The sequence below is a fragment of the Diabrotica undecimpunctata genome, chromosome 5, assembly GCF_040954645.1.
Source record: "Diabrotica undecimpunctata isolate CICGRU chromosome 5, icDiaUnde3, whole genome shotgun sequence".
NCBI classification, from domain to species: domain Eukaryota; kingdom Metazoa; phylum Arthropoda; class Insecta; order Coleoptera; family Chrysomelidae; genus Diabrotica; species Diabrotica undecimpunctata.
The window spans coordinates 23,111,105-23,125,332 of NC_092807.1; the positions used below are offsets into that span (position 1 = coordinate 23,111,105).

Consider the following 14,228-nt stretch of genomic DNA (forward strand, 5'->3'; position numbering starts at 1 on the left):
TTTTGATGAATTTGGATCTTGCTATTTCAATTCAGATTTTAATCTATATGTCTGGGTCCCACTTATCATTTACTGTATATCCCAGATATTTAAATCGGTGTATTCTTTCAATACGTTCGGATTCAATATTCAGGTCGATATGTTGAATGTTCTTTTTAGTGATCACCATAAATTTAGTTTTCTTTCTATTAATCTTCAGTCCAAATTGGTTGCCAGTTGTATTTACTCTATTTAGCATCATCTGTAAATCTTCAATGTTATCGGCCAGTATAACAGTAGCATCTGCATATCGAAAATTACTTATTGGTACGCCATTAATCTTGGTGCCCTCGTTGTACTCTTCCAGTGCCACTAGAAATATTTGTTCCGTATACAGGTTGAAAAGCAGTGGCGAAAGAATACAGCCCTGTCTAACCCCTCTCGAAATGGTTACGTTTTCACTCACCATATGTCCATTCTTCATGTGGGCTGTTTGATTCCAATATAGATTTTTTATAATCTGAATGTCCTTAGTGTCAAGTCCTGTAAGATGTAATAGCTCTATGAGTTTGTCATGTTTGATAGTATCAATTAATTACGCTCTTTAGAAATACGGAAATACGAGTCTGGTGAAGATCAAAGTAACCTTAACGATTCAAATTTTGAAACTGTAGAGTTGATCAGCAAGCGTTGAATCATTTATCGCCAGATTTAGGACTATCCATAAAAGCTTCAGAGTTTTTAACAGCAAGAAAAACTTGGTTGAAAATTGAGAGACAAAGAGAGTTTCTACAATACCTTCGAAGTGATGGTGGATTTGTGTATTGCCATAATGTATGTGGTTTAATGAAAGATAATGGTGACTGTTTATTGATAGCTCAAAACGGAGCTCTAAGTGTGTTCTTCTCCACAACGGAAATTTATTTGGTTCAGTCTCGATATACCATTCAGTTCGTTTGTGTAAAAAATTTGAATAATAAGGAGAGTGATTGATATGTTGCAATATCCCATGCACCAAAATGCACCGTGTCGACCTTAAAAAGGTCTGCTTCTTCCTTGGACAACAACGTGGATTTACAACGTATCTCTCCTTGTTGTGTATTTGTGGGACAGCAGAGCTCGTCATTTGAAAAAATAAAGGCAGGTGTTTTTTAAGGTCTTACGTCTTGCTGATTTCACGGAAAATTTTGGTACAGCAAGTGATGAGCAGCGTGAGCGATTTCACCACGATTTGAAGATCTTTAGGGCACGTTATCAAGATAGATGGAATGTATGTATGATGGCTGATAGTTGTTGGATCAAGCGAGAACTTCCTCAGATTCAACACTCCAGAAAAAGCTATAAGCCAAAATGTTTCTTTTAATATGTAATTACCGTTGGTTACTTAATATTATACCTAGTTAATTAAGATCTAGCATCATTATCTTGATAGTGTAGTAGCCGAAGTAAACATTTTATGTAGAACTTACAAAATACAAAAAGACTGTGTTTTTGTTTAAATTAATTAATGCATTTAAAATAAACAGTAGTTTCAATTGTTTAACAAATGTTTTCTATAACAATTACTATATATTTACATGTGTTTTACATGTTTATATACTTAAAAGTACCTACATAATGATCCAATACTTTTCCAGCGGTTAAATACATTTTATCTATTTAAACATAGATAATCGTATAAAATTTAATGTCGACTTTGTGCATCCCTTTGTGCTTTTTTAATCTGGAGTAGTGCTTCTAAAAATACAATATCCGGAAAGAAGTTCACCACGGACGTGTTTTTTCGCCCTTATTATTAAATTTGCTCAATAAACATCTAGTTAGATCTAGTTAGATAACACCCTGTCACACGTCGACCGTAACGATTACAAAAGTACATGAATTGTAGTTTCAATTTGTTCTATCCATCGTTCTCTTCAAATTTGGTCCCCAGCGAGTACAGAACAGCTGCAGACCTCAAAAGAGTCTACTTCTTCTTCCACTTTATAAGCAATTCTGCTTGTTCACTGGCGGATTAATACCTCTATGGAAGGTTGTCACTGCCATCTTTTTCGCGGTCGTCCTATAATTCTTCTGCCGATTGGTGACTTATCTTTTGCTATTTTGACGCTCCGTTCGGCTCGCGAGATAAGAATACGGCCGAGGTCAGAAAGCCCTGCCTGTCATAAGAGGCGACTAATGGATAGGAATCGAGAGGTGGAGAGCCGTCGCTTGAGGTGTCGGGTCTGAAGAAACGCACTCGAGGCGCTTAGGCGTCACGGTCACCGGTCTACACTCCTAGTATCCGATACGAGACTCTCGTGGGACCACTCTACTCTCATTCTAAGAGAACCAGGCGAGGTTGAACGAGCTGAGCCCGTACACACCTCTTTTGTCCTTACACCACCAATAGGGGTGTCGGTGTCTTGGCAGGTATCCGCCTGGAGATTTAAGAGTGGTAGAGGAGAGACCCTCGGCGGCGATCTGTCTACGTGCGAGGTGAAAATTCCTCTGCCTGCGTCACCTGTCCGCCTGTGGGAGGGGATAACGGATGGGTGAGGTATTCGCAACACAGGTACTACGGGGAGGGTGGAGCCCTGCGACGCGTATGCAACGCGCCACCTTCATTTTGGTGTCGGACTCATAGGGGCAGTGGAGTCGCTAACGGTCGTATACCGAAAGGACAGGTAGTCTCCAATTTTTATAATTGGAGGGCACAAAGCTAAGCTATGCTATTTTGACGACACGGCTCTCCTCCATTCTGCTTATGTGATTATTATATCCTTTTTTTCTATTTTGTGTCCACTCATTTATACACTGTACGTTACATGTTCTTCTAATATCTTCACTTCTCTTTCGACCTCTCAGCGTATTTCCTGTAATTCTCCTCAGTACTCTCATCTCTGCCGTTTCCAGTAGCATTTGCGTTGTGGTTGTGTTGGTTCTTATTTCTGAGGCATATTTCATTATTGGTCTTATACTGGCTTTATAAATTCTTGACTTGATCTCAGTATTAATGTGTCTGTTTCGCCATTAGTGTTATTAAGACATCCCGCCAGTCTATTTACTTTTTGTACTTGGATCAATTTCTATTTTACATCTGGTTGGTCCTTTGCTGGCTACTATTGTTTTAGTTTTTTGAAATGAAATTGTTATATTAAATTCTATTGCTCTTATGTTAAATCTGTGGACCAGTCTTTGCAGACTATCTTCATCTTGGGCTATCAATATTGCGTCGACTGCGTACCAGAGTATTTTTATTTCTTTGTTTCCCATTCTGTATCCTCTTCCTTTGTTAACGCTTTTGATGATTTCATCTATGATCAAATTGAAGAGCATGAGGCTCAATGAATCCCCTTTTCTTATTTCGCTGCCTATTTCTATAGATTGTGTAAGTTATAAATCTATTGTGACTTCCATTTTGTTGTTTTGGTAGATGTTTTCGATAGTTTTTATAATATTTAGGGAAAGTTCTCTATTATACAGAAGATGGATTACATCTTTGTCAAACGCTTTTTTTAGGTCGATCAGACACAGAAATGCTGGTCTATTATCAAAAGAATCTTCTACGAGAAAAATAAGATGAAATGAAGAGATTATTGAGGACTCTCGAGGCTTGTTTTCAGGCCAAAGACAAATTCTTCTACAGCAAATGCAGAAAATTGTTCGAGACGGGGTGTAATCAATGTAGCGCCTTAGGTGTAATCAATAAGAACAAACTTGTTTTCAGGCCAAAGACAAATTCTTCTACAGCAAATGCAGAAAATTGTTCGAGACGGGGTGTAATCAATGTAGCGCCTTAGGTGTGATCAATAAGGACAAACTTTATATAGAAATAAGCTGTTTAGATATTAGTTTAGCTATTGGATGTTTTAAAAATTAAATATACATTTATTCCATGGTATTTACTATGTTAAAACTCTTACTTGAAAAGAGATCTTAATTTGATAAATTATAAAATTCCTGAAGCATGACGTGTAAACATATTCTTAAACCAAATTTAATTATTATAAAACATCATAAAAACTGCAAGGTTGTAATTGTTTTTTTATTTATGATTATTGTCGACTTTAAAAAACATCGAAATGAGGTAAAAATTACAAGTAAAAATACATTTTTAATGGCATTATTGTGTTGCTTTTGAGACGTGGGTAAACAGAAAAATACTGCGTCTGATATGGATAAATAGAAACGGAATATAGAATGTATGTTTTTTACCATTCATCAAAAAAGTGGTCAAGTATTCACCATCAAAAGAGCTTCAATATAATATCATAAAAATGTTAAAGCCGCCAACAAATTCAACTAATGTCCAATCTTTATTGCAATGTGTACAATCCTTGCATAATAACATTGGGGGAAGGTCTATTAAAAGGGAAAATTCAAAAGTAAAAACTATGGAGTAAAACCATCATCATTCAGCCAATCGCGTACACCGCTGGACATAGGCTTCCCTCAGTGTCTCCCAATGTTCTCTACGCTGGCTCGCTTGTAGCCAGTTTCCCGCTACTCTCTTCACGTCGTCGGCCCATCGTCCTCGGTTTCTTTTATAGATTCTGGGCCTGCATTTAATGAATCATCGTCTTGTCCAGCGTCCATCTTGTATTCTCGCTGCTAAGTGCCCTGCCTAGTTCCCTTTTTGCGTCGTTTTTTTCATTGAAATATTGAAGGCCTGATCCTTCGCCTGATTGGTTGGTTTGTTATATGGTCTCGAAGGCTCACGCCCAGTTTTGCACGGTTCATGGCTTGCTGTGTAACAGTTTATTTGCGGATCTTGTCGTCGGCGTTAAAGTTTTTTTTCCATAAGTTTGTACAAGCAAAACACAGAGCAAAGAGTAAAATAGATAATATTAAATTTATTTTCAGTAGTAATATCCCTAGGACATTGATAACAGACGAGATAATTTCATGACAATCGAAAGCTCGTTCCTTGGTAACAGCACGAAGCCGAAGGCTGAGTGCTGTTACCAAGCAACGAGCTTGAGAAATTTGTCATGAAATTATGAGGCATTCATCAATGTCCGAGGGATATTCGGCGGATAATTTTTCGAAAAAAAAATCAAACCGAAACATTTATTTATTAAAAGTACAGTTAGTGAAAGTACAATTATTAAAATTTAAGTTAACATTAGATTCGTTGCTGTTCTCTACTATAGAAGATCTATTACCACGCATAATATTTATAATCTTGTTGTGGTGTTCTTGATCGAGATTCAAGTATGGTTTTATAGAATTCTGATTGCCATGACCAGTAATTTTTAGCAATTGTTGTTCTTCTACACCACTTTTTGCTAATTCGCTAATAGCAGTTGATCTATTCGAGTGATTTATCTTTTTCTCCTTTACATTCAAGCCAATTGCTTCAGCAGAAGATTTAGTCCATCCATTCATTGTACGAGGCGTGTTTTTTAAGTAAGTACCGTTTTGGAATTAAAAAAAGACGTGCAAAGATATGGCAATAATTTTATTTTTACATGAAAGCCTGTACCTTAATCTACTTTTTTTATGTTTAAATGATTTGATGAGATCTTTGGTCTGATTATCCACATGTGGACGGGCATTGTCATGCAGCAAAACGATACCCTTACTCAACTTGCCACGTCTTTTGTTCTGGATTGCACGACGCAGATTTTTCAATGTCCCACAATAAGACGCTGCATTGATTGTCTCGTTACGAGGCAGAAACTTCACTAGCAATACTCGTTTTCTGTCCCAAAAAACTGTGCACATGATTTTCCGGGCAGAAATTGTTTTCTTAAACTTCACTCTTTTGGGTGATGATGAATATCGCCATTCCATGGATTGTTGTTTCGATTCTGGTGTGACGTAGGCCACCCACGTTTTGTCACCAGTAACAATTTGGTCTTAAAAATCTTCACCTTTACTGTGGTACCGATCAGGGAAAGTCAATGCACTGCCTAAACGTTGGGTTTTGTGCAAATCCGTCAACATTTTTGGAACCCAACGTGAACACAATTTCCGGTAATTCAAGTTCTCGGTAACAATGCGATACAAAACACTACGAGAATACTGAGGAAAGCAGTCGAACAATGATGAAATTGTAAAGCGTCTGTTTTCTCTCACCTTTTCGTCCACTTTCTGCACCAAATTTTCATTAACGACCGAAGGACGCCCACTCCGTTCTTCATCATGCACATTTGTGCGGCCATCTTTAAATGCTCTCACCCATTTCCTTACCATTCCATCACTCATAATGTTTTGTCCGTAAACTTCAACGATCTCACGATGAATATCGATCGGTTTTACGCCTTTAGCACTAAGAAATCGTAAACAAGCTCGTACTTCACAATCAGCGTGACTCACGATTGTTGGAGGCATCTTAAACACTGGAGTAAACAAGTATACAATGAAGAATCACACTGTAATGGCGTCAGTGTGTAGACAAGAGATGTAGGTAACCAGCGCTCATGCGCGGAACGCCGACCGTAGCGCTGCGGCGGCGGAATCGCAAAACGGTACTTACTTAAAAAGCATGCCTCGTATTTCTTCCAACAGGTACATTATCGTACCATTTGTCAGTTTCATTTTTCCAGTGTCGATTTGGTTTTAAGAACAGTCGTGGTGAGGTAATATTGTCTTTGAGGTAATATTTGTAATTCTTTTAGTATCAACGCCAATTCTTCTAAACTTCTATGTTCATTCAACTTATATTCTCGTCAGCAGCAAAATTCCTTGAATATTCCCCAAATATATTTGTGACTGTAGGTTGTCTTTCTGGGAATTTTTTCTTTGATTAGCGCATTTATACTTTGAACATTCTCATTGCCGAAACGTGACATTTTGAAATTTATTTGGATGAAGTTGTCAAACTCGATCGTGTTGTCATAGGGATTGAAAATTGCTCTGAATGCAATTATCAGTCTAATGTTGACATGATTGGGTGAAATTGTTCCACATGACACAAAATGACGAAATTTGAATGGTTGTTAGACCAGTCGAAAAATTATCAATAGTAATACCACTAGTGATTCAATTTTCGCGATAAGTCTGTCGATTTACTTCTAAACGAAACTGAGTTGCTTGAAAAAAACGTGTTTTCTTTAAGAAACTCAGTTGAGTTTAGAAATAAAAGACAGACTTATAAGCTAAATTAAATCACGAGTGGAATTTTATTACACTATTTCATGAACAAAGTGATAGGTCAAAAATTCAGTAGAATGAATGCTAGTCTTTCGTTGTTATTTTCTGCATCTAATTTGTAGTTGCGATCCACACAGAACATCATAAATTGTCTCCATATATAAGATTTAGATTTTCTTGTGTTACTGGGTATATTTTCTTCAATGTTTTGGTTTATAACTTCATTTGAAGTACCACCGAAACGACTCATTTTGACGTATACAGCTACAATAATTTTTTTGGCAAACGTCAAACTTTGCCTTGCGATAGGTATCCATGGTTACGTCGTTGAAAACACGAAGCTGATAGACCAATCAGAATTGAAAGACAGTTGGTGTTTTCGCGATAACACAAGCTGTCTTTGGTTTGTGATTGGTCAGATTATGTGAAAATTTTAAGATGAGTGAAATAGTCCTTATAATAAATGGAAAATTACTTAGTTACCAAATATAAAGATATAAAGGAAAAATATAAACAGACATATCAAACAAGATTTATTTATATTAACTGACCTTGACTCTTTTAGCACTCATGTGACTTCTAGTCTCGGTCATCTCCTGTCCACCTTCAATACTCTTCAAATCAGCTCTTCTCATCATATCCTCGGCTTGGCTCTGTTCCTCACCGCGGGTCAACGTCATCACTTTCCTAACAATCTTCGTCGTAATTCTTCGTTTTCCATCGTCACCGTTCCTACTAGTTTTAACAGATTCGAATGAACTACCTAATAGTTCTGTAGAGAGCTTTTTTCTAGTGTAAACGGCAGTTAGATTTTCAGTGTCGGAAAAACTTGTCACTATCGGCGGTCCCATTTGGGAACTCGACGGAGAACCGGGAACAGTTCCTTGAACGAAAAGTCTTTTCGGAGTACCCGAAGGAGAACTGTCTTTGACGAAACGGTACATCGACATTTTTTATATTTTTTTATGCATTAGGTGTTGAAGCACTTAAAAAAAAACTAAATTAATATCACTTATATTGTTAATATACTTTTGAAAACGGTTGGAGGTACCTTTATTCTTTATTAAACTTAAAATGTTCAGTAAAGAGACGAATCTCTAAAGAACGAATTGCTAATACGAATGATCCACTAAATTTTAATATTCTTTATGAACTACTTGTTTTTTATCAAATAACTCGTTGAGAATAACTGTTTTCTGTTTACCGAAACATATGTGCCGAGTAACTGTCTTGTTACTATATAAAGTAAGCTTCAGTTTTGAGGAGTAATACTTTTCAATATACATGATCTAGTCATACTAGATAGATACTAATACCTAAATAAATAATGATGACAAAAAGGATACAAGTAAACAATAGTATATTAGGATGTAGCGTTCTATTTTTCTAAAGATTAAAACTTGATGTCCTTTGTCTCAAAATGGTGATGTATATATAGAAAATTTAAGAGTAGTTGTGAGTGACATAAAAGGAATAACTCCTGTAGAATATTTCCAACAATTATTTGACAATAAAGTATACGATCTTATTGTAACCGAAGCAATTCGCTGTGCTAAAGAGGTAAAGAATAAACAGAATTGTACAAACAGAACATCAAAGGGCGAAATAAGGATTTTACTGGGTTTCTAATTTTTGCGGGATACCATACTTTGCCCAGCAAACGAGATTATTACAGCGAACAAGAAGACGATCTAGAATTGCCAAAGGAAAGCCTTCTTTAAGGGCTTTTTCATCAAGAACGCCGGTTGTAGCTGATGTCAGATTTGATACCAAAAACCATTTTCTCTCAAAGAGGGATCAGCAGATACGATGTCAATTTGCCAATTGTAAAGGGAGGCCCCTAACTTACTGCTCTAAATATATGGTTACTCTATGCACTTCTTGTTTTCTCGTCATTGAATGTTCTAGCATTGTATTGTAAGAATAATATTTAGATATAATTAAAATAAAAGGCATATATCTAATACGAGTATTTGGAATTTCTGACATTTCTGGCACAAATATGAGACGAAGACCATAATGACCAGATTAGAGACATTTCTGGAAAAAAGATCATTATTGGTATAACCATGATAGTAACCCATGGAGAAAGGTAAATAGAGAAGTCGATACCGCATAGGAATATAATGCAGGAAGAAAATTACGGTTATTAAAAACCTATCTCATAAAATATTTCGCACCCTATTATTTTTAAACGAATTATCGTTTCTATAAGATTATGTAACGTCTTATACTTTTAATTCCGTAAAAGGCTTACTAGACTGTTATAATTAATCGGAAGGAAAAAGTAGTACGTGAATTAATCGATTTTTTACGAAATCCGAAGCGAAAGCTTGACTTAGACGCGCCAAGTAAGGACAACAAAACAATACGGTAATAAATGCCTAAGCCGTTATAAAACTCAAGAGACAATGGTCTATAACCTTCGAAACGGAGAGTATCATGATAAAAGAAGTAACGAAAAAGAGATTATCCTAATTGGTTAAGCGGTTCAGTTGATGGATTGTAGCGAAAGTTAGTTCTTTTAGAGTAAATAAAAAATATTAGCGAAGTAAGTCTTCAATGTTTTCCTCTATTTCTGTTACATTGTTAAACAGTATTTTTTTTAACACGTCGGTTTTTAATTATTTTATAAATAACTTGTCCGTTAAGTTTTATACTATATATTTCATTATTTATTACGCCTACAATTTTGAACGATAAAATTATTTTTTATAACGTATGAATTTGAATCTATCGATCCTAGGTACATGAATCTCAACACTACTGAATAATTTTGCGTTTTTCAACAACATGAAAGTAGATGACTTGTTGACACAAGCGATCTCAATAAATATAGGTTCATGGATACTGGTTGGGAATGAATGGTCGTATGAGCCATTGTGACATCTGGAGACAGGTCCTCGACTGTTGTCCTGTGCTCTCTATAGTACAGGACAGCATGGCCCCCCAATTTGAAGTCTCATCCTCCTTCTTGGTTTAATTTCCAAACCGAGATGAGTGGATGGAACGAGAGCCTGCACTGATCCGTCGAAGCGAGCTCACCTTCCTAGCGATACGGCGAAGCACCTACCCGGAGTAGGTGCTGGAGTATATGAGAGCGGAATCGGATTTAAATTTTTCCAGGCTCTCGGCTCCCGGATAATGCATCAGTCTCTCGGGACGAGATATTTGTGATCCTGGTATGTGCTCAGGAGAAAATAGATAGAGCTTGCTCAGGGAGGACCATCTCGGTCTACTCTGACAGTCAAGCAGTGCTAAGGGCTTCGTAAGCGCCTAACTTCAGCTCTAAGCTGATTGAGTATAAGAGAGCTTGCTCAGGGAGGACCATCTCTATCTACTCTGACAGTCAAGCAATGCTAAGAGTTTCGTAAGCGCCTAACTTCAGCTCTAAGCTGATTAAGTGTAAGAGTGCTTGCTCAGGGAGGACCACCTCGATCTACTCTGACAGTCAAGCAGTGCTAAGGGCTTAGCACTGCTTGACTGTCCGAAAGGCCCGAAGCCTGCGGATGTGTCAAGACTTCTGGGCCAGTTGTGGAATCATGGCAGGCTAGGCTCCACATAGTTGGGCCATCCAAAAGTCTTAGAGACCAACTTCGACTTTTAGACCGTAGAAGATGCTGTCTGGTGGTCAGTATGTCGTCTAGGAGACGTCTTTATAATGAGGAGGAGGAAACCTCCTCATATATCATCAGAAATACTCGGCACTGACCTATCAAAGGTAACCGATCCTGGTTTCGTTCTTTATGCAACCGAGCCAAATGAGGGAGTTACCCTTAAAGAAACTTGTGGCTTTCTGTGAGGTTACTAGACGTTCGGAAGGGCTCAGATTTGGAGCCCCTGCTGATGATGGCAATAGACCCGCCTTAGGAGGTCTAACTGTCTGCAGGACTCATAAATATGGCCTGCCCGGATCTACCATAACCATAAATATAGGTGCATGCTATTCCTATTGTTATCTAACATATTCCCTGACAAAATCTTCGCACAAGCTCCGGAAAAGAAAGGCATATTACATCGTACACAAACAAGAAAAACGACCCACAGTATGGTGGAAATATGTAAATGATGTTTTATGCATTTGGCCTACCGAACATTGAATAAATTTCGAATGGGCATCAACAATAAAAAAAATCAATCAAATTCACCACCAAAAAGAAAACAACAATGCACTTCCTTAATGTTGATAATTAACGTAACAGTAATTTAAAAAAAGGGCTATCTTGGCTAATAGAGGTCGCAGGACCTCTTTTTTTCTATAAGTTGTATTTTTTAACCAGATTTTCTAATATTTTGGCCATTTAATTTAAACTAAATTCTACGGACTTATTTCTAAATAGACAAGTTTTTAAGTTATGAGCAAAATACTAAGTTTTTCTGTCGTTTTGTATTCTCATACTACACATTTCAATTGTCACACCCGTCTATACAGTTAGGACAAAATATCTACCACAAACAAAATTGGAATGGAGTAGAAGACTATTATAAATACATACAGATACACAGAAATGTAATGTTCGTGACATCTAAAGTAAACAGATTTTTATATACAATAAAATGTGTTGTATATAAAAACGCATCCATTACGAAAAGAACTTCTTGAGAACTCATTGTTAACCAACGTAATTATGACAATCTTTCGTAATATCACCGAACTACTTTCCATAAAAAGGTACGTCTTATTCATTTTAAGTAATGTTTAAGTATCACTTTCTGTATTTTTTTACTCTTTTTACAAGTTAATTTGTGTGAATACCTACACGAATATAGGACACGATTTATAAAACAAATTTCGAAAGACTAAATGCCTTGTGCTGCAATACTTGGAAAGGAATCGTTAAAAATCAATTAATTTTTCAAACAGCTCAATAATTTAAAGTAAATTATAGAAATAGACTAATTTTAGTACGCAGATATACACAAATGGAGGCAGAAAAAACAACATAAGTTGCAATATCTGCACCAACATGATATAGATGATAATAAAAACTTAGACATTGGACTATAATTCATGAAAATAAAAAAATAAAAGAACCTGAAGGAAGCACGAAATAGAACAAAATCAAAATGAAAATCTGCAGTTTTCATTAATCTTTGTTGTAATATCGATCTTCTTAATGGTTGTTTCATTAATCTTTATCAAAATATAAAATAATCTAGAGAAGAGTACATTAGTTGTAACGCTAAAATACCTCTGAAAGGTAACAGCGATGTGTACGAAGATGTTGAATAATTTCTAAAATAATACAAGAGGCAGCTTGGCAGTCAACACGAACAAGACAGTTGGAAACCAAACAACAACACGTATTTATCAAAATCAAAGAGAAATTGCAGAAAAGCGAAAATTAAGGAAAACGTGGTAGAGAACACGCCCGCCCCAGTATAAAACTGAATTGAACCAAGCTACCATCCAATTAAAAATTCTTTCAAATAATCATAAGGATAATAGTACTCAGTATTAGCTGAAAAACTTATTAGCAACAGAAATCACCGAGTACTCACTTTGGAAGGCAACACGGAAATTAACTCAACCTCAATTAAAAGCCTCTTATTCAAATAGGTAATGGAAGATGGACTAGGAGCAACAAATAAAAAGCTGAAACGTTTGCCAATGTGCCGAATGTGTTCCAGCCAAATCCTCCAGGCAACAATAACCTTGACAGAACAATCGAGACTCAATAGTTTTTAAAATCACCGTATCAACTTGAACTACCATTTGAAAAATTCACTACCAAACAAGTTCACCAGAAGATACAAACACTCTTGAATCCTAAAAAGTCTCCTGGATACGAACTGATTACCGCCAAATTCCTTAAAGGACTCTCCAAAAAAAGATTTCTTTACTTAACATACATATTCAATGCAATCCTAAGAACAGGCTATTACCCCATTCCATGGAAAGTAACACAAATTATTGTAATTTCTAAGCCAGGTAGTCATGTAGACATATTAGTCTAATGTCGATGATTTCAAAGGTTTTTGTAAACCTACTGTTGGATAAGTTACAATCTATTCTTGCAAAACACCAACAGTTTGGATTCAGGCAACAACATGATACCACTGAGCAAATACAATTCATAAAACTTTGAAAGAAAGAAAATACTGTTCAGCAGCCTTTTTGGATATTTCTCAAGTCTTTGATACAGTTTCGCACACTGGTCTACTCTAAAAACTTCCAAGAAGTTCCACAGGGTAGCGTTCTGGAGACTGTTCTCTAACTGATATTTACAGCGGATCTACCTACGAGCAACGATATCATCACAACAACGTAAGTAGACTACAAAGCAATTTTAGCTTCACACCCAAACCACAGCGTTGCTTCCCAACTACTAGAGGCCAATCTTAACAAAATACAAATTTGGTTGAGACAGTGGAGAATAAAAGTAAACGAGAGCAAGTCAATGTGAGATTGCTAACGCCTGTGACAAACTCATTATATAAAAATGATACCAGGTAATTTAGAGGATACAAAATATGATTAATGGACAAAGAAGCTAACTATAAGGTCATAATTTGTAGGTTAACTCGTATTCGTATTGACCAATATGATTTCACCGTAATAGAAATACAAAATTATATGCAATTTTTTTATCACTTGTCCTCGATTAATATATAAATAAATGCATTTCATGGTCAATGTAAATATGTAGCGGTATATTACTTAATTAATCAATATTATTTAAATAATTAACACTCAGGGTGGTCAACTTTGAAGCGTAAATATCAATATTAAAATAAATAATCTATATTACAAGCATATGTTAAATCTATATTACTAAGAAAAATGTACAGAGAAAAACAATAAGTAAAAAAGTGAAAATATTTACACAACATATAGTGGCAATCGTCATAGAAATTCTGGGTGAAGGCTAAATAGCAACTGGATGATGTGATCCAGCGGATATGGAGCTCATTTGACAAATTCTTGTATAATAATAGCAGAAGATATTATTCAAATACGATATCAAATTGATTCAACAAAAAAACTTTCTAATTATATAATACTTCTTAAGGTTAATTTAGATTGCGAAGGGACCTTTTATAACACTCAAACTGTCAAAACATATTTTATGGCATGGAGATTTATGAGAGAGCTTTTAAAATGGTTGTGTCCAATTTTTTCGCAATGTCAAAGCTGACAATTACAAAGATCTTGTCACTGAATTACT

The 14,228-nt window shown here is 36.0% G+C and overlaps 1 protein-coding gene across 35 annotated transcripts in view; it reads right to left on the minus strand.

Moving 5' to 3' along the window:
- shot (dystonin-like protein short stop) overlaps positions 1-14,228 on the minus strand; it is a 733,882-nt gene that overhangs the window by 249,342 nt on the left and 470,312 nt on the right. For 4 of the 35 annotated variants that reach the window (XM_072531693.1, XM_072531694.1, XM_072531686.1 and 1 more), the window contains exon 2: positions 7,611-8,044. The exons of the other annotated variants lie outside the window; for them this stretch is intronic. In XM_072531693.1, coding sequence (XP_072387794.1) covers positions 7,611-8,009 — 399 coding nt within the window. In that variant the 5' untranslated portion in view covers positions 8,010-8,044. The remainder of the gene's footprint in view (positions 1-7,610; positions 8,045-14,228) is intronic. 35 annotated transcript variants of the gene reach the window in all.